The sequence below is a fragment of the Balaenoptera acutorostrata genome, chromosome 1 (assembly GCF_949987535.1).
Source record: "Balaenoptera acutorostrata chromosome 1, mBalAcu1.1, whole genome shotgun sequence".
NCBI lineage: Eukaryota > Metazoa > Chordata > Mammalia > Artiodactyla > Balaenopteridae > Balaenoptera > Balaenoptera acutorostrata.
In genome coordinates, this window is record NC_080064.1 from 21,634,972 (window position 1) to 21,656,356 (window position 21,385).

The window sequence follows — 21,385 nt, forward strand, 5'->3', positions numbered from 1 at the left end:
TGCTCTGGCCAGCACTTCCTGGGAGGCACATGTGGACATGGAGGGGACTATGTTGGCCAGGGAACACCTGGTACCTCCCATATGCCAGCTTGTGCCAAGCACTTTCATTTCTCTCAGAGGCTCTTCACACTGCTGCCTGCAGTTTGCACAGGAGGAAACTGCAGCTCAGAATGGTTGAGAGGCCTGCTTAAGGTCACACAGTGGCACAGCAGGAACTATTCAGGGTTGTCTGGCTATAGTCTGCAATCCTTCCACTACCCTGGTTCTCAGAAATGTTTCTAACTTTGCTTTCAAAGCAAGTTCCTATCAGCTCCTTAGTGGGCAGGGTGGGGCTGCTACCCATCCTACAGATGGGGCAACCAAGGCTCTGAGGGGGTGGGGCCAGCTCGGGTTACAGGAGTTACAGAATAAGTCTGCAGAGGAGCTGGGGCCAAGCCCCAGGCATCTCCTACCCACCAAACCTGCTCTGGGGTTGCTGAAAGCCCAGGCCGCGCCCCTGGGGAGCCGGGAGTCCAGGCCCGGTTTTGTATCAGGCCCTGTGAGAAGGTGTTTCCTCCTCAGTGGGGCAGGCACTCCGCTGGGCTGCCGGTTGAGTCAGCCTTAGGCCCTCACTGCTCTTCTTCTGGTCCCTGAAACTCAGCTGCCAGGGGAGCCAGAGTTACCCGACAAAGGTGTCCCCTCCATACTGGACCCCTACAGGTAATACACCTCGGGGCCAGAGGGCCCCTGCCAGTGTCCCGAGGGGTGGGCACTGCCACCTGGTAACCTGAGCACCCTCTAGGACCTAGGGGTGGGGGAGGTGGAGCGTGTCTGGGGCTGGAACAGCCAGACAGAAGGACAGACCCTTAAACTGACCGATGGGTCTGTCCCATAAGTGTTGAAACAGAGTGGGGAGGACCAGACACTGGATTCTGCCTCTGGAACCAGAGGGGACTGCAGGGAGGGGTGTGCTGCTGGGGACCCTGGGCTCAGATGCCCACAGCCCAGCCCAAGCAGACCTCAGGACAAGGGCGGGCAGGGTCAGTTCTGTGGAACGTCCCTCCACCTCCATACTCATACACACACACCTGGTGGCCCCCAGGGCACCAGAGTACACACCACAACACACAGCCCAGTCACACACACACACACACACACACACACACGCGTGCGCGCACACACTCCACTGCGCTGTCGCCCAGAAAGTCACAGAACATATCACACAGATGACAGTCCCCCATGCAGCACCACACTGTGACATGACGCCCAGACACACATGCAGTGATACCACATTCACACCCACAAAATATACAGCCTCCCAGATCCCACAGTGCGCAGACGCCTGCGGAACAGAGACTCCCAGCGGCACCGGGTAACACAGGGCCAGCCACACAGGCTCACACACAGGCCCCAGAAGAGCCCTCAACAGTGCGTCTGCAACACCCAGGACCTGCACACAGCAGATGTTCAGGAAATGCTGTTAACATGGGTCACACAGGCATTTCCACAGCGTCATACACAACACCCGATAGAGACACCCACCCACCCCCTGGGTGAGGGTGGGGCAGCAGGGGGAGAGGGCTCGCTCAAGGGGCTCGCTGACTCAGCTGGGAGGGCACAGAGCGCAGGCTGGCGGCAGGCACAAGCCAGGACCTGCCTGCTGAGTGTCCTCTTCCATCTCAGCCCTGCCTGGTGCCCCAGGAGGGAAGGGACTAAAGGGGCGGGAGGAGAGGAGAGACCGCCCAGTGGGCTCAGGCCACGGCTCTGCCCACGGCCCAGTCACAGGCCCCTTGCCACGTCCACACGCCCCTCGGGGCTGGGCAAATGTTTTCCTTCCGGAGTCACCGTGGTACCTGAGCTGCTTTGCAGCACTCGGCCTCCACCACCAGGTCCCACCCCAGCCAGGTCCTGGGTCAGGGCATGGGGAACCCATGTGGACAGAGTAAAGGGGTCTAGGGAGGGGCTCCAGGCCAGAGGGCAGGGCTGGCAGCAGGGGCAACCTTGGGCTGGAGGCCTCCGTGGGAGTGGGTGCAGCAGTTACCTCCAGGGGAGGAAGTTAGGCTGTGAGCTGGCAGGAGGTTGCCTCAGACAGGAAGGCCCAATAGGCCAGAGCAGGGTGGAGGGAAAGGACCCAAGTTGGGAGATTCCCAGGGCAGGGTGGTGAGCAGATATGTGTGTGCACCTGTGCGTCTGGCTGCGTGTTCATGTGTGTGCATTTCCCATGTGTGTGCAGGTGCATGTATTTCTGCATTTAACTAGTCAAACTTTTACTAACCATCTGCTGTGTGCACAGTTCTGGCTTTGAGGATGAGGCCCTGTCCCTGACTTCAAGGAGCTCACAATCTAGTTTGGGGGATACAGTATGTGTGTGCAAAAGTGTGTGTGATTTGTATATATCTAAGGACAGGTCTTTGTCCCTGGACTTATTCTTGTATAGGTGAACCCATCTGTGGGTCCTTGTCTCCCCTGTGTGCATGTGCCTGTGTGCAGGTTTAAGGATATGTTACATACATCTCTTGGTTTGGACATGGATCTGGGCCTATGACTGCATAGGGCCCTTTATGGGGGAACGGGTATGCATGAGCCTGTCTTTATATAGGTGTCAGTGTGCATGTGTGACCAGGTGTGCATCTCACTGTGAGGAACTATATCTACATGTATCAGTGTGCACATGTACATGTCTACATGTCTTTGAGTGTGTCCCTGAGTATGTTCATGGGTCTCTGTATGCATGTGTCCATGAGTGCATCTCATGCCACCTTGATCTCAGCCTTCTTGGGCTTGTACCCTGCCCACCATGGGGGGTGTATATTTGGGCAGAAAAGGCAATTGGCTCCAGGATGTGCCCTGTATATGGGCAGGCCTTTACCTGACCCTTGCTCTGCCCCCAGGGAGCCACGTGTGCCCAGCCTGGGCGCTGCCCCAGCTGATGCCCCAGAGGGGCCACCCATCTCAAAAGGGGCTCTTGTCCCTGCCTGGCCTCCTCATGGCACATGAGCCACAGCCTGAGGCTGATGGGCTATTGGATCTCAGTTTCCTGACAGAGGAGGAGCAAGAGGCTATTGCCAAGGTCCTGAAGCGAGATGCTCACCTGCGCCAGCTGGAGGAGGGACGGGTCAGGTAAGGCAGAGTAGGGGAGCCCCAGAGGAAGGGGCCTCAGGCACTGGGGGGCTTGGGTGACTCCCACCCTCTCTCCTACCAATGTGCAGCCTGTCAGATAACTGGGTAGATCTTGTTTTTGCCCACTGGTCCACTCCACCCTTGGCCGGCTCAGTTCATCACCTCTCCCAGGGTGGCTGCACCAGCTCCCTTGCCGGCCTCCCTGCCTCTGGGCTCGCCCTTTCTGGCCCCCCCTCCATGCTGCAGCTGGGACTCTCCAGATCTGTCTTTAATATCCTCTCCTGAAACCTCACATGGTTCCTCAGCATCTCCTGTCAGGGGCAAGCTCCGAAGCGTGGTCCACAAGGCCTCCCTGGTTGGACCCTGCCAGCCTCTTCCACCAGTAAGCCTCACCCCCTGACACACATACACAAAATGTCCACTACAGCCACTTGGGTGATCCACAGTCCCCGAACACACCCTTCGCTTTTTTTTTTTTTTTTTAATTTTATTTATTTACTTATTTATTTATGGCTGTGTTGGGTCTTCGTTTCTGTGTGAGGGCTTTCTCTAGTTGCGGCAAGCGGGGGCCACTCTTCATCGCGGTGCGCGGGCCTCTCACTATCGCGGCCTCTCTTGTTGCGGAGCACAGGCTCCAGACGCGCAGGCTCAGTAATTGTGGCTCACGGGCCTAGTTGCTCCGCGGCATGTGGGATCTTCCCAGACCAGGGCTCGAACCCGTGTCCCCTGCCTTGGCAGGCAGATTCTCAACCACTGCGCCACCAGGGAAGCCCACACCCTTCGCTTTTATGATGTTTCTCCTGCCTGGAAGAGCACAATGGCAGAGCAGCATGGGACTTACTTACAAGTAGTGTTTGGGGACAGACACTTCCTAGCTTGTACCAGCACCACTCTCCTCATCTGTAAAATGGAGCTAACGAGCCCTACCTCATAGAATTAGGAAGGATTATACACAGTCATTTAATGAATAATAATTATTTTTCTTCTCTACCTGGAGAACTCCAATTTGTCATTTAAGAGCAATTCACATGTCACCTCCTCTGGGAAGCCCTCCAGTATTCTCACAGGCAAAGCTGGCCCTCTTACATACATCATGGCTCTACCTCACTATAGTGTACTTGTCTATTCTGGACTCAGTCTCCCCACCAACCTGAGCTCCTCCAAAGCAGGGATCAAGTCTGATTTGCTGTTGTATCCCTGGTCCCAGGTACAGGGCCTGGCACAGAGTGGGTGGCAATAATGTTGATTGCCTGGGTGGTGACAGCCACGCCCTACCCCATCCTCCAGCAAGCTCCGGACATCGCTGGCAGACCCTGGGCAGCTGAAGATCCTTACAGGGGACTGGTTCCAGGAAGCACGCTTCCAGCGGCACCACCACGCCCACCTTGGCTCTGACCTTGTTCGCGCCTCCATCCGCAGGAAGAAGGGCTCCAGGGGTGAGAGGAACTCCCCAGAGTGGGGCACGCCTTGGGCAGCCCAGGTCACCGGGTGTATGTGGACAAGGAGAGAGGGCCCCTGGTTTCAGTTCCAGCTGCCCCTGACACTGTGTGACTTTGAGTGGGCACCACCCCTCCATGGGCTACAGGAGGTGGGTGGGCATCTCCAAGGGCCAGACATCCTGAGAAGAGAGTTTCACAGAATTTCTCACCTGGGTGCAGGAGACCAGGCTCAGGGCAGCGATGCGGAGGCTGAGGCTGCTGGGAAAGAGACCGAAGAGGCGCTGGAGCCCAGGTGAGGAGGCATGGCAGGGAGTGGAGGGTGCCTCCCAGTCACCTGGGGCCCATTTCTGACTACACCTCTCCCTCCTCCCAGGCTCCCCATGGACGAGGCCCCCCAAGAGAGGTTCAGCGAGGCTGAGGTGAGTAATGAATGACTGAATGGGCTAATGAATGAATGTACAGTGTCCCTGGCATGGAGGTGGGATGTGCTGGGGAAAGAGCCCAGCCTGAGAATCAGGAGATCCTGGCCTGGGCCTCTGTCATCCTCCTCTGTCAAATGGGGGTGTGGGCCCATCCTCTAAAGGAAACTCTGAATTGGTTACTAGGGGTGGAGTGTGGACTGAGCTGGGTGAGGTCCAAGACTCAGATGCCACCAAAGGGACCCTGGGAGTTAGGTAGGGCAGGCCCTGAAGTGTGAAGGGGTGTGAAGTACAGGCCAGACTGGTCCTGCAGCTAGTTGCCAGCTCTGCCCTGAGGGCAGTGCAAAATCTGAAGCTGGAACCTCTGACCCCTTCACCACTGGCCCCCTCTGTGACTTCTACCCCTTGCTTCTTTCAGGGACCTGATTTCCCCTCACCATATGTCCCCCCAAAGTCTTCAGATCATGAGGAGGAGCCCCAGGCCCAAGAAGGTGAGTGGGAAGGTGTGTGTTGGGAGCACAGAGGTTGCGGGGATCAGAGGCAGCTCTAAGTGACCCCAGCCACCTATGTTCACCTTCCTCGTCCTGCTTAGGGGGCGGCGACCGCAGGGCAGCACTGAGGTCTGAATGGGGGTTGTAAACCAGTCCCTCCAAATTTGCTCAGAGGCAGGGCGGGCAGGGGAGGGGCTCGCTGAGCTGTTTGTGCCCCTCCCAGCCCCTGGCCCCGGGGGCGTTCAGGTCTTTGCCGCCGAGGAGGCTGACCCCGAGCTGGAGCCTCCGTCGAGGGGAGAGGAGGAGCCGCAGCCCCCGCCTGCCCAGGTAGGCGGGAGCGGCCCGCGGCTGCTCTCAAGACCCGGAGCAGACTCTGGGAGGGGAGTGCAGCTGCCCGAGGCTGCGAGCCGTCCGGGACCGAGAGCGGTCGCGGGAGGGGCGGGGCGTTAGGGGGCGCCCCCGTCACTTACCCCCTCCTCAGACCCAGGAGGCGTCCGAGATCCTGGAGAATGGGGAGGAGGCCCCGGGGCCCGACCTGTCACTCGACCGCGTGCTCAGCAGCAGCTCCTCCATATCCAGCCTCAACTCCTCCACGGTGAGGGGGTGAGGGAGAAGGCCTGGGGTGGGGGTGGGGTGCGCCTCCCCTCCCCGTATCCCGAGGCGTTGCCCCTGCATGACCCCTCCCTTGACCCCCGGACCTAACACTCCAGCCTCCAGGCAAGCTACCTCACTTTACCCCCCTTCCCCCCCATCTGAACCCTCCGCGCTCCCCTTCCCCGGCCCCGACGTGAGCCCCGCAGCCCGCCCTGACCTCCCCACCCTCCGCCCGCAGCTGAGCAGCAGCCAAATGAGCCTGTCCGGGGAGGCGGAGGCGGGCGCGGTGCAGGTCCGCGGCTCCCTGCACTTCGCGCTGCACTACGAGCCGGGTGCCGCCGAGCTGCGCGTGCACGTGATCCAGTGCCAGGGCCTGGCCGCCGCCCGGCGCCGCCGCTCCGACCCGTGAGTGTCTGACCCCGCGAGGAGGGGCACTAGGGAGCCGCTCTCACTGCCCAACCCCACCGCTTTTCTTGGCCTCAGTTTCCTCATCTTCAAAATGGGAATAACGTTCTTGGTAGACGCGGGAGCTGGGTGAGATAACTCCTGTAAAGCGCTGCCCGAGGCCTGGCACGCGAAGCTGCGTTCCCGGCTGTGGCTGGGGAGTAGGCGCTGGAAGGGGCTGGAGGGGTAAAGGGGTCCCCCTTCACCTCCGGTCCTCACCTGCCCCGCTCCAGCTATGTCAAAAGCAAACTCCTCCCGGATAAGCAGAGCAAGCGCAAGACCTCAGTGAAGAAACGGAATCTGAACCCGGTCTTCAACGAGACTCTCTGGGTGAGGCTGCGACGCCAGGGCGGCCCCCCATTAGTGAACCGAACGCCCCTTCCTGCGGGGACCGGGTGGCAGGGGCAGCCATGGTGTCGTCATTGCCGGTCGCTCCAATCCTCCATTCTGCGGGAGGAACGGCAGGGAGGGCCTCGCGTTAACGCGCTCTCCAACATGTCAGTATAGAGGTGGGCGCGGCGCTTGTCCAGACCCCCATTAATACCGTCCGGGGCTCCGCAGGATTCCTTCCAGCAAGGAGCGTGGTAGGATAAGCCCCAGCCAACACTCCCGCAACACTGAGGCCGGGGCCATCGACGCTGCTTCATTAAAGCGCACCTCCTGTCCCCAGTACTCCGTCCCGCAGGCCGAGCTCCGGGGCCGCGTGCTGAGCCTGTCCGTGTGGCACCGCGAAAGCCTGGGTCGCAACATCTTTCTGGGCGAAGTCGAAGTGCCCCTGGACACGTGGGACTGGGACTCCGAGCCCACCTGGCTCCCCCTGCAGCCCCGGGTGAGCAGCTGGCCCGCGCGGGTAGACCCGCGGCACAGATCTCCCGCCTTTACCGCACTGGGCTTTCCCCCAGTCCCCCTCAGCCTCGAAACCTTACGGCCCCATGCAGAGGTCTGTCCCTGACTGCCGGTGGCGGGGCTCTCGGATTCCCCAGGCCGTTCTCTCGGCAGCCCCCTCCAAGACCCCTCCCCGATAGGCCCGCCCCGTCGGTGTCTGGAGACTTCTCTCCCTTCCGGCCCCTTTTCCCTAGGACTTTGTCCCCACCCCCTGACGAGCCCGCCTCTCGCAGGTCCCGCCCTCTCCCGACGACCTTCCCAGCCGCGGACTGCTCTCTCTGTCCCTCAAGTACGTGCCTGCTGGCTCTGAGGGTGAGTGACCGCCGGCGAGAGGCCAAGCTGGACGGGCCTTGAGAGGCGGGGAATCTCTGTCCCGCAAGGGTGAGGGACAAGTGTCTGTCCTTGGGGCAGGGCCTGAGCTGAGCCTCTTCGCAGGCGCAGGACTGCCCCCGAGCGGGGAGCTGCACTTCTGGGTGAAGGAAGCTCAGGACCTCGTGCCTCTGCGCCCAGGATCCCTGGATACCTACATACAATGGTGAGGGGCATCGGTACTTCCCCGCTTCTCTTCCCTTCTCATGCAGCGGAGCTCCCCACCTTCAACAAACCCTTTCTAATCACCCACCCTTGATTCACCACTCTGGGTTTTGACCGCTGAGCAGAGGTGGAGGGGACGGCTTGAGCAAAGGCCTGGAGTCAGGAGAGTTGAGCACTCCTCTGAACAGCTGCATTTCAGTGACTGGAGCATAGGACTTGTTGGAGAGCTGAGGCTGAGACCTGGGAGGTCTCAGGGGCCTGTCCATGGAGGACCTGGAAAGCCAGGCTGTGGGGTTTGGTCCTGAACTTGCAGTTCAGTGGCTTTGAAAGTAAGCACCGGAGGAATTCTAGGGGTGCCTCCAGGTGCTGTCCCACCCTCAGAGAGTAAAATAGAGGTAGGCCAATGAGGTTCTGAGTTCCCAGCCTTGATTCAACAAGAGGCATTGTTTTTCTTTTAGGTTTTGTACTTCTGAGTAATATTTTTGTCTTGCAGAAAGGGCTCCAATGCTTTAAAAAGTTTGGAAACTACTTCTGGGGGGCTGTGAAGGTGATTGAGCTGAGGAGTAGCAGAACTGCATTTCAGAGACATTACTCTGGGGTCCTGTGAATAGGTGTTATAACTTTTAAAGGCAGGAGATCTGAGAGGAGGTTGGCGCAAAGGTCCCAGGATACTGAGGGTTTGAGGCCAGTTCTCAGGCAGGAGCCAGAGGACGTGGACATTGTGAGGAAGTATGGGTAGGCCTCGGTGACTGGTTGGTTCTGGGGAGTGTGAGGGGGTGGCCACTTGATGCCAGCCCACCTCCCCACAGTTTGGTGCTGCCTGATGACAGCCGGGCCAGCCGCCAACGGACAAGGGTGGTGCGACGCAGCCTCAGCCCCATGTTCAATCACACCATGGTTTATGATGGCTTCGGCCCTACTGACCTGCTCCAGGCCTGTGCTGAGCTCTCTCTCTGGGACCATGGGCCCCTGGCCAGTCGCCAGCTGGGGGGCACACGCCTCAGCCTGGGCACCGGTGAGTGGGGCAGAGCCCTGAGGGGACCCGATGCTAGGAGGCAGGGGCTTGACACGTGGCCCTGGGCACTTCTCTGTCCTTTCCTGAGCTTTGGTATCCACGGAGAATGTGGGGGTGACAGTGCATGATCTGGGACCAGGCAGGTGTTCCTTGGGACCTGGGGTGTCCAGCGTGACCATGTCTTCCACCCCTGCCCGCCCACATCTAGGCAGCAGCTATGGGCTCCAGGTGCCCTGGATGGACTCCACCCCTGAGGAGAGGCAGCTGTGGCAGACCCTCCTGGAGCGGCCATGTGTGTGGGTGGATGGCCTTCTGCCCCTCAGAACCAACCTGGCCCCCAGGACATAGCTGCCCTACAAGCCCTACAAAACCCCTCTTTCTGGACCCCCATCTCAGGGCCTGCCCTTGGCTAAAGTCAATAAAGTCTATTCTGAGGGCAACAAGGGGCTGTTGTCGGCTTGGGAGTGGGAGTGTGGGGAGGGCAATGATAGCAGGAAAGTGAAGAGGGCCAGATGAAGGAACTTTAGACTCAGACATAAAGACCTTAGGGAGCTGGTCCTAGGACTCCTCCCCATACTTCAGACATCGCCAAGGCCCAAGGGTACAAAAGTATTGTTTAATAGTCTTTGCCTGCTGGTACTCCGTGAGCTTGAGGCACCTCTCTGGTTGGTTCCCCCCACTGTGGCTAGGCTTGGGCCCTACCCTGCCCCCCGCCCACCTGGCCTCCTCCAGTTGCCCCTGGGTCCTGGGGCAGGTGTGTCAGAAGCCTCTTGTGTTTCCTGCATTCATCCATCCTTGGGTCTGGCCTCCTGTCTCCGATGTCCTCATTCAGCCTCCTGCGGGCCAGGGGTAACTGGCGTGGATCTTGCTCGCTGTGCCAAGATGGCTCTCCAGATGCGGCATACCATCCCTCCCCTGGGGGTACCAGGCTCAATGAGGCTCAGGCAGAAGAAGGCCCTGGGCTCTCTCTCTGGTACCCACTGTCTGCCTGATGCCCCCTCTGTCCTCAAGGGACCCTAGGGTCCCTATAGTTTTCAGAGAGGAACCCAGGCAGGCCTGTAACTAGGAGGGTGGTGTCAGGATCTGGACAGCATGAGGCCATATGTGTGGGTTATCCCTCAAGGGCCCAGGACATACCTGATGCGTGTGTAGATGAGGTCATCTCTAGTGGCACAGGTCAGTAAGGCATGGAGGGTGAAGCTGTGGTTCAGTAGCTAGTTGTGGACAAAGACACATACACAGAAACAGGGAGAGGTAAAATCAGAGAAAGGTGGGTCCAGAGACCGAGGAACTAGCTCTGTTCTACTACCAACATGCTAGGACAGATCACACTCCTTTCTGGGCCTCAGTTTTCTCATCTGTCCAATGGGAGGCATATACAAAGTGCTCATTCAGTATTGAGATTCTCTGCATCAGAGGGAGAAAGTGAGAAGAGCTGAAAGATGGGCATAGATGGAGTCTTTGGTTGGTGGGGGTCAGGGCCTGCCAGTACTCGCCCACTCACCGTCTGGATGGTGCCTGAATCCACATTCAGTTCCTGTAGCCACCGCACCAGGCCCTGGTCCACTGTGAGAGCAGCTGTCAGGGAGAAGTCAGCTGGTGAACCCAAGGATGCCTCTGCCAAGAAGCTGCCTCACACCCACCATTTGAGCTCTCCAGCCTGCTCCCACTCACCTGGAGGCTCTGAGGCCAGGGCCCAGGTCCTGGCCTCCCCACTGACGTGCTGTAGGGTTAGCTGCACTAGGACCTGGCACTCCCGTTCCTTCTCAGCCAGGACATCTCGAAGCCTGTTAGAAGGCAGAAGGCAATAGAATGGAGGGGGCGTAGGGGTGAAGCTCCTGCAGAGGCTATGGGCGAGTCCCAGAAGCTGTACCTATCGGTCTCTGCTCGCAAGAGGCCCAGCTGCACCATCGAAGGTGGGGTGCCCTGCTGGGGTTCCCCTGGGAGCGGGTTCCCCTGGACTGGGGTCTCCTGCTGCATCCGCTGGGACTCCTCTTCTTCATTGGACTCCTCCGACTTCGGTGGGACTGCCTCCTTTTCCGCCTCTGCCAATCCGAGTGGGGTGAACTCAGGCAGGGCGAGAATGCCCATTTAGGACCCCAGACATCGGCAGAGGACGCGGGGCTCTGGGCACGGGCTAGGCAGTGTCAGCCTGGGAGATATCCATTTGGTTACGCCATCCCCCTGCTTGGTGCCGGGTCAAGCCGGGGCCTCACTGACCACGCCCCTACCTGCCCAATTTGTGTTCACCACGCCCCCAAGGATCACACCCTCGCCCCACAGGCAGGCAGGCAGGCAGGCTCCAGTCCCCCACCCACCTGGGGCCAGAACAGTCAGGGCTGCCCGCACAGCACGGCTGAGCAGCGAGTCCAGCACGAACATCCAGTGTGGGCGGATCTGGCGCCTGTGGAGGATCTGCTTCACCTGGAGCAGGAGAAAGGGTGCGGCTGAGACTGCTGAGCTTCAAACAGATGGGGCTTGAGTTGGAAAGGCCTAGAAAGTCTTCTATCGGAGGCAAGTGGGGTGGGCAGGCTTGGGATCAAAAGAGGGGCTAGGAAGCTAGGACTGGGCAGCTGTCCCTTTCCCGATGGTTCTATCTGGGAAGACGTGGAATCTTGCAACATCAAGTCCTTGTACATTCCCAAGCATGGGGAGCTCACTACCTCTTATTGGGCAGCCCTAACTGAGAAAGCTCCCTCACCGCATCCGGGAAGGCGAAGAGCGGTCCTTGCAGAATCTCGGGCCCAAGGCCCTGGGCCCGAAGCTGCCCTTGCAGCTCCCGCAGCTGCTGGGCCAGCTGCCGGCGGTTGGGAGTGTGGATGTGCGCCCTGAGGCAGCGCAGTAGCTGTTCCGCATGATTCCTCCCCAGATGGGAACCCTGAAGAGGAAGAGAAGGTCATCAGCGAGTATTCCCGCCTGAGCCGGGGGAGATGCTGGTGGGAGGGTGCGGGGCGCGGTGGGGTGGGGAGCGGAGGGACGGAGGAGGCCTTCAGCAGGAGTTCTGTTGGTGCTCGACCAGCAGGGGGCGCCGGGGCAAGCAGCCCACCTGTTCTTGCTCCAGGCAGAGACTCTCCGCCAGGGCCTGCAGCTCCTGCTTCAGTACTGTGGCCAACATGGCCCGGCGCTTGCTCTCTTGGTGCAGGAGGCTCAGCCCCGAGCTCTCCTCAGGGGACGCGGGCTCCTCGGCCCCAGGCTCCTCAGGCACCCTGGGTGCAGTGAAGAGCAGCTGATGGAGGGAGGGCAGCAACACCAGCCACTTCCACCCCAGAGTTTGAATCCTGGCTTTTACTTTCATGCCCACCTCACAGGGATAAAAGAGATGAACTCAGAATTGAGAGGGCACAATAAATATAAGTAAGAGCATTTGGGAGGAGGGCACCAAATGCCATCCTTGCAAGTGGTCAAAGTGCCCAAGTCCCCAAGGAGGGCTTTTTCTGGAGGGAGTGTACCAGGGCAAAACCAGATGAAGCAAACCCACCCCAGGACCCTGGGTTCTTACCGGAGCTGGCAGGTGTCCCCATAACTGAGGCAGCGCTTGGGGAGACTGGGAGGGTGCTGAGAGGGTGCCTGAGGGCGCGGGAATGTCTGGGACTGGGAGGTCAAGTCAGCTGAAGGAGTGGGGCTGGCGGAAGGGGCGTCTGAGGGAGGGACAAGGTTGTCAGCCGGGGCCCCCTGAGCCCTCTCACCTCCACAGCTCCTCTGCCCTCACCCCAGCGTGCTCACTCCCTCCACCCACTTAGTACCTGAGGACCTTAGAGCATGTTGGGGGGAGCCGGGGCGGCAGCTCCTCTTCCCAGGTTGCAGGAAGGGGTCCTCCAGCAGTGCTTGAGCACTGGCTCGGAGGCGTGGGTCTGGCTCAAAAGTTCGGAGGAGGAAGGCTTGAGCCTCGGCTGACAGAGAAATGGGCATTGGTGGGTGCACCTTGTACATGCCCACCTGGGAAGAGGGCAGGGAGGGGACACAAGGGACAAGTTTAGAGGTGTTCAGGGCCCAGTCTGTCCCCACCCCACCTCATAAGCCAGGCCCTGAGGGATCTCACCTGAAACATGGCAGCCTGTGGGCTCCCCAGCTCGTGGAAGGGTGGGCGACCTGTGGCCATCTCGATTACAGTGCAGCCCAATGACCAGATGTCCGCCGCCTTCCCATACCCTCGTGGGCCCTGGTCAATGATTTCTGGGGCCATATATTGTAGGGTCCCTAGGACAGGAGCAGTAGCAATAATGCGCATCTAGGCTTTGTCACTGTGGGGGCGGCAGGGGGCTCTGTCATCCTCTGGCCACCTGCATTCACTCTGAACTTTAGTATCCAAAACAGTTCCTATCACCTCCCCTGGTCATCAAACATCTATCCTGAGTCTCCTCACTCATCTCAGGCTCCATCACGTTCGTGGGCTCCATCATCCACAGTAGGTGCCATCATCTATCCGGGATTGCATCATCCGCTTTGACCTTTAGACCACGTCAACACTTCTGGGCTCCGTTTCAGGGACTAAACTCAATGTCATCAGCTATCCAAGCTCCAGTTCTAGATTCTATCACCTCACCCCTGGCTCAATCACCTGCCCCGGGTTCCATCCCCCATTAGGACTCTTAACTCCATGCCCAGGAGAAACAGCATTCCCTGGAAGGTCCCAAGAGTTCTCCGCCCCATGTCAGCAACCCCATTCACCACCCCACCCCCTGTTACCTGTGAAGGTCTCAGTGCAGGGTGTGATGCCTGCTAGTCGCTTGGAGGTACCAAAGTCGGAAATCTTGAGCAGCCCGCTGAAGGTGTTGATCAGTACGTTGTCCCCCTGAGTAGAGTGGACATTGTGCTCAGCGGACATCAGGCTGGGCTCCTGGTGCCAGAACAGGACCCTATCCCGAGACCCCGACTCCTGGGACTCCCAGCCTGACCCTGCCTCTATCAACCTCCTCCCCCTGCCATCCCACTTATCCCCCTCTGGAAGTTAGCTTCAGATCTGAACTTCTTGCCTTCTCTGGGGAACCTTCTTGATGAATTCCCCAACCCTTTGCAAAGGGTCTGCCCACTTAGTCTAAACTGCCAGCCTCTGTCTGGGGCCATATCTCTTCCTCCCCACCCCACCCCCCCACCAGGGTGAGCCAGCTACACGCTGACCTTGATATCTCGATGCACGATGCGGTTGTCGTGCAGGTAGCCAAGTCCCTGCAGGATCTGGCGGGTGTAGAAACTGATGGTGCTCTCGTTGTCCTGCAGGGGTCCCCACACTGACCGCAGCAAGGAGGACAGGCTGCCTGGGAAGATGAGTCCAAGGTCATAATTGGCACCCACCTGCTCCAGCCCACAGCTCTCTGCTCAAAGGCCAGGCCATGGCCCAGACTCCATCACCCAACTGCACTGCCTCAGCTAATTCTGGGCTACACCGCCCACACACGCCAGGGTTCATTTTCCCGGAGGGTTCTCCACCCCTGCTTGGCTCCAGCCCCATGCCCCACAACTCCAGTTCCATTCCCATCCCACACAGGGCAGGAACCTCCAGGCACTTCCTCCATGAAGATCTTGAGGTAGCCGCCCTGACTGGCTGAGCCCAGATAGCGCACGATGTTCTTGTGGCGCAGGCGTTTGTGCAGAGCGATCTCTTCATGCAGTGGCTGAGAGAACCTGGGGGCAGGTAGGGAGTGAAGAACAGGCCAGCTTGGGGCAGAGATGCTTACCCAACTCCAGCGCCAGCAAGGCAGACCCCAGGATCTGCCCCTCCCACCAGCACCCCGGCCCCCGACCTTCCGACCTTCCGCAACTTAATCACCCAGCCCACACGCCCCTCCAGACCACAGCCCACCCTCCGGGTCCCTGCAGTTCTGCGTACAGGCCTGGGCCCACTGGGCTCGTACTCTCGCTTCTGTGAGCCCGCGCACTCGGCTCGACCACTTGGGCATCCGCGTCACCCCCGCCTGCAGTCCCGCCCACAGGACCCTCTCAACTCGCGGTCCCGCCCATTTGACCCGCCCACCTGGTCCCCCACCCCGAGCCCTGAGCCCCGCCCGCGTGGCCTCAGGTCCCAAACCTGCTGTCCCGCTCCGGGATCTCCTTGATGGCGATGCGCACCCGCGTGCGCCGATCGCGGCCGGCGTACACCACCCCGTAGGTGCCCTTGCCCAGCACCAGCCGCTCTCCCGACTCCGTGTACTCATAATCAAACTGGGGGGGGCGGGTGAGATGCGGGGTTCACCTGGGCCCTCAGCCCTTCCCCCTCCTCAAGCTCCCAGCAACCCCTTCCTCACCTCCAGTACCTCCCCTCTGCCCTCCGCCTCCTCTGCGGCCGCCGTGGAGTCCGGATTCTTCACCAAGGCCTGGATCAGCCCGCAGAACCTGAGGGGCCGAGATCAGACTGATGGGAGGGGCACCTTGGGCGGAAACTGTCCCCTCTTTGCCGAGAGCACCCAGGGAACATATCCCTTCCTTTCCCTCAATACACCGAGCACCCTTGCCCTCAGAGCACCCTGACCCCGAAGGGCTGCGCGCACCACTGGCAGTGCCCTCCGCTGGGGAAGCACAGCTGGACGTCCTGAGCCGGGGGAAGCGCGTAGAGGAAGCAGCAGCGCTCGTCTCGCTTCGACACGCTGGAAGGGATGAAGAACCCCAGTGAGCCGGGCAGCCCCGCAGCGCCCCCCCCGCCCCCGCCCGACCTCCCCCAGGTCTCCCCTCTCACCTGACACCGCTGATGGAGGCCACCGGGAAGGTCCAGCTGGAGGGAACGTCCTGTGAGAAGAAAAAGGTCTGAGAGGGGTGTGGGGACCGGGAGAGGGGTCTGGGGATGGGGGAAAGGCTGGAGAGAAGGGGTGCATAGATGTGAATGGGGGTGACTCACCGGCGATATCACCTGCTTACCGGGCTCCAGCAGGCTCACTGTCACTGTGCTCACCGGGTTGGTACCCTGAGCCTCCAGCCTGGCTGGTAGCAGCACCTTATTCATCTCCAGGACCAGCACCTGCAGATGACAGGGGAGAGGGGTTGGTCAAAAGGGGCCTGCCCCTCTCCCAGGTCCCACACCCCACGGGCCTCACCAAGCACTGCTCCCCTTGGGAACAAGTCATCTTGAGTGGCTGGCAGGACTGTAGCAAAAAGTGGAGCCAGAAGTGGGCATGGTGTGGGGTTTCTCCAGGAGGCTCTAGTGTGGGTCTGAAGTGCTGGTACAGCAGGAAGGTTTCCATCACAGACACCAGGTACCTGCAGACACAATCTTGTCCTCAACTCAGCCCAGGCACCAGCTAGTACTGCCAGGGAGAGTAGACTGGCTTGGATGCAGCCAGAATGTGGCCATTGGGTGCCATGGGCACTGGTCTGAAAGAGGTTCAGACTAGATGCCAGTGGATATAGGTGCAGAAGCTGACAGCCCAGGCCAGCCCAGGACCACCACAGAAGGGGCCACCTACCATACGGGGGCATTGAGCTTGTACAGCTGCTCTGCAGCCAGTGCCACCTGGGTGAGGTCATTGGCAAGGATCTGAGCTCCCAGGTAGAAGCCAACATCCCAGTAATACTGCATCTTCTCCACACAGCCTTTTCGGGCCAGCAGGCAGCCCAGCTTCATGCCTGGGAGGGAGGGGCAAGGGTTGTATTGAATGTAATTACAACTTTGGGCAAAGCCCAGGTGTAGGCCACAAAATTCATGTGGGCAGGAACATAGAAATGGGTAAAAACTTAGGTGTGGCCAGATCTCAGGTGGGAGTAGGAGCTCAGGCACAGGTGAGGGTTTGGGAACAAGTGTACATGGAATTCAGTGTGTAAGGAACACAGGTGTGAGCTTAGGAACAGCTGTGGGCTCAAGGGCTCATGAAGGCCCAGGACAGGGGTAGGTTCAGGCAGAACAGGTCCAAAAGGGGATGAAGTCGGCCTCAGCTCCAGCCCAGTGTCTTCTCTCCCTGCCCTCTCCCCAGGCCTCTCCGAGCTCCTGTGGGTAGGGGATAGGGGTGCAGGATTGGGGTTCACCTATGAGCCGGAGCTCCTTGGAGTCCTCAAAGCGCTGCCCGGCGGCAATGAGAAGCACAGCTGCGTTGATGCCCGAGTGGAGGCTGGGCTCTACATCAAAAGCCTTGCGATACCTGGGGTAAGGGTGAGAGGACGCGGGGCTGGACTGATGCCCACAGCCCCATTCCTCATCCCTCTAGCTCAGCCCACTGTCCACTTGTTTGGGCCCCTTACCAGTGATAGGCCTGCTCCCGGTGCCCAGCATCCTGGAAGTCAGAGCTGAAGAACATGTCCTTATAGATACGGCCACACATGCAATATAGGTCAGGTGCCACTGAGCCCTCAAACTGTACCAGTGGCAGCAGCACAGCCAGTGCCTTCTCCCGGTCCCCAGGCCTGTTCCTCCTAGGGGAAGGGGAAGAAGGCTGGGGACCCACTTGATGGCCCTGCCTCCACTCTCTGTCTAGGAACCCCCAGACCCTGAACAGCAGGGACCCTTCCAAGGGCCTGACAATCATGAACCCAGAATAGCAGTGACTCTGGTCAGCTCTGATCTTTCTAGAGGTAGTAATCCCAGATGGAAGTGATTTCTAGCTGCAATGACTCTGAGGAGCAGTGACCTTGGATAGCTGTGACCACTCCAAGGGCAGCACCACCACCCCACCCAACCCTGGGCAGCAAGAACAGAACAATAGGGACCATTTGACATCAGTGTGACCTTGGTCAGCAAATTCCTTGAACAGCAGTGTTTGCAGACAGCAATGACTTTGCACAGCAGAGACCCATGTCCCCATGTGCTATGACCTGAGCCTTGCTCTGCTACCCACCGGTTGAGGGCAAATGTGTAGTGGAAGCAGACATTGTGCTGCTCGGCCACGTCACAGGTGGGCAAGGCCTGCAGTGTCTCCACCAGCTCAATGATGGCTGAGTAGTCCTGCAGGAGGGAATAGCACGCACTGGCCTGATGGCTGCTGGTGGGTCCCATCGGCCCACAGACCCTGAGGTAAACCTTGAGCTGGGGTCCCCTCCCACCCCAACACCCCATCTTCCCACCCACCGTCCTCTGCACACCTCCTTCAGGCCCAGCAGGTGGTGTAGACACCACACCTTACACGGAGAACCCACTGTGTGCCCCAGCCTCCCAGCTGCCCTGGGAGACATGATCATCCCCTATTACAGACAAGGAAACCGAGGCTCAGAGATGTCAGATAATTTGTTCAAAGCCACCAGTGAGCAAGTGAGTCCAGGAGCTGGACTCGGGTTTGTCCGACACTGAATGCCGCTGCCCCCACTGCCCGCCTCTCTGCACACACCTGCACATCACGGTAGGAGAGCAGCAGGTTCATGATGATGTCTGGGCTGAGCAGCTCTATGCTGTCCAGTCTCCGCTGCAGGCGAGCCAGCTCCTGCCGCAGCTGCTGCCCGCTGAACCGCTCCCGCGCCTGCCGGATGTCCCGCCGAATGGTCTCCCGGAAATAGCCACTGACGTCCACGGCAGGGAAAGGGGGGAGAGAGAATGGCCAGGCTTGCCCCTCAGCCCCAGCCCACTGTACCCTCACCAGCCTCCTCCCAGTGCACCTGCTGAGGGCCCCCATTACCAGGAGTCTGTGGGCGTGGCCTCCAGCAGGCGGGCAAGCCGGCCCACCAGGGGTGTGAGCAGCACCTCAGTGCCCACCCCAGCCTGTACCAGGCCGTCAGCCAGGCCCCTCAGGAGGCCCGCATCTCCACATAGCACCCGACCAGTGGCTGTCACCACATAGGGGATCAACGTGTAGCTGCCAACGGAATCCTGGTGGGAGGGAGGTGGGAATCAGTGGAGGTCAGAGGTCAGTACCAGGTTAGAGAGGGGCAGTGAGGGGGTCAGAGGTCAGCACCAGTGGGGACTAAAATAGCAGGGAAGGGGCACACTTCATGAAGGGAGACAATAGGGAACAAAGGGTCACATGGATGTCAGGGGGCACTAGGGAGGTCAGAGAGGAATGAGGAGGCCAGGAAAGATAGTGGAGGTCAGAGGTCATAATGGAGGTCAAAGGGCACATTGGAGTAGGGGTGGTTTCTGCTCACCGAGTTCTTCTGGAAAATGTCCTCCTGCGGGGGACAGACATTCAGATACTGGTGTTCTGAGTAGGGCCACCCCAGCTCTGTGCCGGCCCCCACCAGCCCGCTGGCCACCTACCCGCAGGGCCTGCAGGTCAGGGAGGTCGGCCTGGGAGCAGAGGAGCACGTTGTTGGTCATGCTGAAGCTCTCCCGCACACCCAGGTGGTAAAACAGGGAGGGCTGCGCCAGGGAGCTGCTCACCTCCAGCACCACCACATCTGCGGGCACACGGGTGGGGGCCCTGAGCCCTGAAGCCCAGCTTGTGGGGAAGGAGCCTGGGGATCCATCCTGGCTCAGCCTGCCTTCCCATTGTGACTCCAGCAGGGTCCAGTTTTGCTCTGGGCCTCAGTTTCCCCCTTTTAGGGTCCCTCTGGCTCATACAGAATTTGTATCTATAGTATTGCAAGGAAAGGAGTGGAGCTCCCTGGGCTATGACTCATATCCCACTGTTCAGAGCCTGCGGACACTGGGCACAGAGAAGGGGAGGCTGTGCACCAGTCTGGAGCCTGTTCTAGGCCATCTGAGAGGCAGGAGTTGTGCAAAGATAAAAGTCCCCTTCCCTGGGTTCTCAATCCAGTCTTTTGAAAGGGGCTGGCCGAGCAGTGTGCTGTGTGTACACACATGTGTATACACACATGCCCTGTGCGTGTACACTGTGCCTCTGTGTGTGTGTGTGTGTGTGTGTGTGCGTGTGCAGCTTGCTGTGTCTGTATCTCTGTGTGTGACAGTGTCTGCGACAGTTTATGTGAATCAACATATGTACGATTTGTGAGTCTGTGACTCTGTGTGTGTGTCTTTATGTCCTCAAGGTCGAGTCAGCCTTCATTTTTAGGCTGAGGTTTTATGGACATCCTGCAAGTACGGTTACTGGACTCTTGCATGAACAAATAACTATCGGGGGCGGGGCGTCCGGGATGGCGAGAGGGCGGGGTGACCCGCGCGGGAATAGCCGCCTTCTGGTCCCGCCCCCGGACGACCCTGCTCCGCCTCCAGCACCCCCCAGCTCGGCCCATTCTCTCGGAACTACTGGGGTCTCATAACCCAAGCTCCCTCGCCTGGAATCCAGTGCAGTTGGGCAGTTGGTCCCCTTCACTTCTCTTTCTGCCTCTCCAGCTGGATCCTCGGAAGTAGTATAGGAACCCTGAATTCCAGGCCCACATGTTACGACTCCTTTCCCCAGTCCAAGTTCCACCTCCCAGGATTCTCCGTCATGAGCTCCGTGCGAGATCATCCCGAGGCTGAGTTCTCCAATCCCACTCCTGAGATACCACACCCTGCCCCGCTCCCAGCCTCTCCCTAGGCACGGTGCCGACTCCAGAGTGCTTAAGCTCCAACCCTGAACCCCGAGCCAGACCTGGACCCGCTAAATCCCTGCCCGAGTCCGGCCGTGCTCCAGATGCCCTAAACTCCGCTTTTATCACGACCCCGCCTCGAGCCCCTAGACTTTAGCTCACTTTATGCCCGCATAGCCCCCTACACCCCACACCTCGGGGTCTCCCGGGAGTCGCCGAGCCACGCCCCTTCGGCTCCTCCCAAGACCCTAAGCCCCGCCCCAGCGCCCCGCCCCGCCCCCAGGAGCGCTCACCCGCGTTGTAGAAGGAATCGAGCGCTGAGGTTTCTCCCAGCGCCAGGGTCCCAAAAGGCAGGCTGCGCAGCTGAGGTCGTGGCCGCGGTCCGGGGAGCTGCGCGCAGGCCTCACGCAGGCAGCGCAGAGGCAGCGGCTCCGCCTCGGCTCCAGTCTCGGGGTCCGCCAAGGGCTGCGGCTCCCGGGTCAACACGTAGACCACGCTAAGCGGCCGGCTTCGCGCGCAGCCCCGGCCCGGGGACGCCGCGAGCGCCCGGCCCCGGCTCAGCGCCTCGGCCAGCGGGTCCTGCCAGCAGCTGCCGGCGCGCTCCGCGGCTTCAGACCTCAGGCACTGCCCCGCCATGCGGGGGCGCTCGGGCGTCGGGCGCCGGGCTTTGGGCACCCGGGGCGGGACAGGAGCCAGGGACAACAGATACCGGGATCTCGGGATCGGGAATCAGGTCAGGATCGGGAATCTCCTACGGGATCTGAAGATCTGGAGATCTGGAGATCCGGAGTCCGGCCGGAGGTCCCGTTTGGGAATCTGGTGTCCAGGGCGAAATCCGGCCTCTGACTTGTAAGGTCCTGAGGATCTGAAATCGGGGATTGGGGTCCCGGGAATCTTGGGCATCCGATGATCCGCGACTCAGAGTCACGTGGGGGATCCCGGGAATCGGTCAGGCAGTGCTCACCACCCGGATTCCGCAGGAGAGCGCCGGCAGTCGCTCTCTCCTGCCCTCACATGTAGGCCGGGCCCAGCCCTTTCCTGGACGACGGGGAAAGCTCCACCCTCGGCCCTGGGGCAGCACCGCTCCCTAGCGGCCCGGGACTCGGCGTCTTCCCTCCCTCCTCTCCCGCCAGAACCTCTAAGACA

At 60.0% G+C, this 21,385-nt stretch overlaps 2 protein-coding genes across 6 annotated transcripts; one reads left to right on the forward strand and one right to left on the reverse strand.

Moving 5' to 3' along the window:
* The first annotated feature begins 586 nt into the window (after nucleotides 1-586).
* Nucleotides 587-9,329, forward strand: SYTL1 (synaptotagmin like 1). 3 transcript variants are annotated; one of them, XM_007170484.3, is made up of 15 exons: nucleotides 587-699; nucleotides 2,871-3,099; nucleotides 4,387-4,535; nucleotides 4,758-4,830; nucleotides 4,912-4,957; nucleotides 5,376-5,448; nucleotides 5,672-5,775; nucleotides 5,930-6,043; nucleotides 6,281-6,447; nucleotides 6,720-6,816; nucleotides 7,157-7,315; nucleotides 7,605-7,683; nucleotides 7,807-7,906; nucleotides 8,715-8,920; nucleotides 9,129-9,329. In XM_007170484.3, exons 2-15 carry the CDS (start codon nucleotides 2,909-2,911, stop codon nucleotides 9,266-9,268), a joined length of 1,698 nt encoding a protein of 565 aa, XP_007170546.2. In that variant the 5' UTR covers nucleotides 587-699; nucleotides 2,871-2,908; the 3' UTR covers nucleotides 9,269-9,329. The 3 variants fall into 3 exon arrangements, with proteins under 3 accessions (XP_007170546.2, XP_057409228.1, XP_007170547.2); XM_057553245.1 differs by lacking the exon at nucleotides 587-699 and adding an exon at nucleotides 1,783-1,884; XM_007170485.2 differs by lacking the exon at nucleotides 587-699 and adding an exon at nucleotides 1,795-1,868.
* Nucleotides 9,330-9,540: 211 nt separating this feature from the next.
* Nucleotides 9,541-21,288, reverse strand: MAP3K6 (mitogen-activated protein kinase kinase kinase 6). Of its 3 annotated transcripts, none has more exons than XM_057534250.1 (29): nucleotides 20,533-21,288; nucleotides 19,026-19,165; nucleotides 18,914-18,937; nucleotides 18,448-18,638; nucleotides 18,163-18,331; nucleotides 17,677-17,783; nucleotides 17,084-17,254; nucleotides 16,871-16,983; nucleotides 16,315-16,474; nucleotides 15,946-16,108; nucleotides 15,750-15,869; nucleotides 15,591-15,640; nucleotides 15,406-15,501; nucleotides 15,172-15,250; nucleotides 14,946-15,079; nucleotides 14,415-14,542; nucleotides 14,039-14,175; nucleotides 13,607-13,712; nucleotides 12,960-13,117; nucleotides 12,664-12,856; nucleotides 12,420-12,558; nucleotides 11,967-12,126; nucleotides 11,622-11,798; nucleotides 11,239-11,344; nucleotides 10,794-10,965; nucleotides 10,595-10,707; nucleotides 10,425-10,498; nucleotides 10,058-10,134; nucleotides 9,541-9,835 (listed from the first exon to the last, which is right to left on the reverse strand). In XM_057534250.1, exons 1-29 carry the CDS (start codon nucleotides 20,873-20,875, stop codon nucleotides 9,745-9,747), a joined length of 3,891 nt encoding a protein of 1,296 aa, XP_057390233.1. In that variant the 5' UTR covers nucleotides 20,876-21,288; the 3' UTR covers nucleotides 9,541-9,744. The 3 variants fall into 3 exon arrangements, with proteins under 3 accessions (XP_057390233.1, XP_057390224.1, XP_057390239.1); XM_057534241.1 differs by having other exon boundaries at nucleotides 15,163-15,250; nucleotides 20,533-21,287; XM_057534256.1 differs by lacking the exons at nucleotides 9,541-9,835; nucleotides 10,058-10,134; nucleotides 10,425-10,498; nucleotides 10,595-10,707 and having other exon boundaries at nucleotides 10,951-11,072; nucleotides 15,163-15,250.
* Between the last annotated feature and the right edge of the window lie 97 nt (nucleotides 21,289-21,385).

Coding starts and splice junctions, on each gene's coding strand:
- SYTL1 (XM_007170484.3), top strand. CDS start 2,909: ATGCCCCAGAGGGGCCACCCATCTCAAAAGGGGCTCTTGTCCCTGCCT. Junction 4,536..4,757: donor CAGGAAGAAGGGCTCCAGGG/GTGAGAGGAACT, acceptor ACCTGGGTGCAG/GAGACCAGGCTCAGGGCAGC. Junction 6,044..6,280: donor CCAGCCTCAACTCCTCCACG/GTGAGGGGGTGA, acceptor CTCCGCCCGCAG/CTGAGCAGCAGCCAAATGAG.
- MAP3K6 (XM_057534241.1), bottom strand. CDS start 20,875: ATGGCGGGGCAGTGCCTGAGGTCTGAAGCCGCGGAGCGCGCCGGCAGC. Junction 10,708..10,793: donor TTGCGAGCAGAGACCGATAG/GTACAGCTTCTG, acceptor GCCTTCTAACAG/GCTTCGAGATGTCCTGGCTG. Junction 10,135..10,424: donor ATTCAGGCACCATCCAGACG/GTGAGTGGGCGA, acceptor GTCCACAACTAG/CTACTGAACCACAGCTTCAC.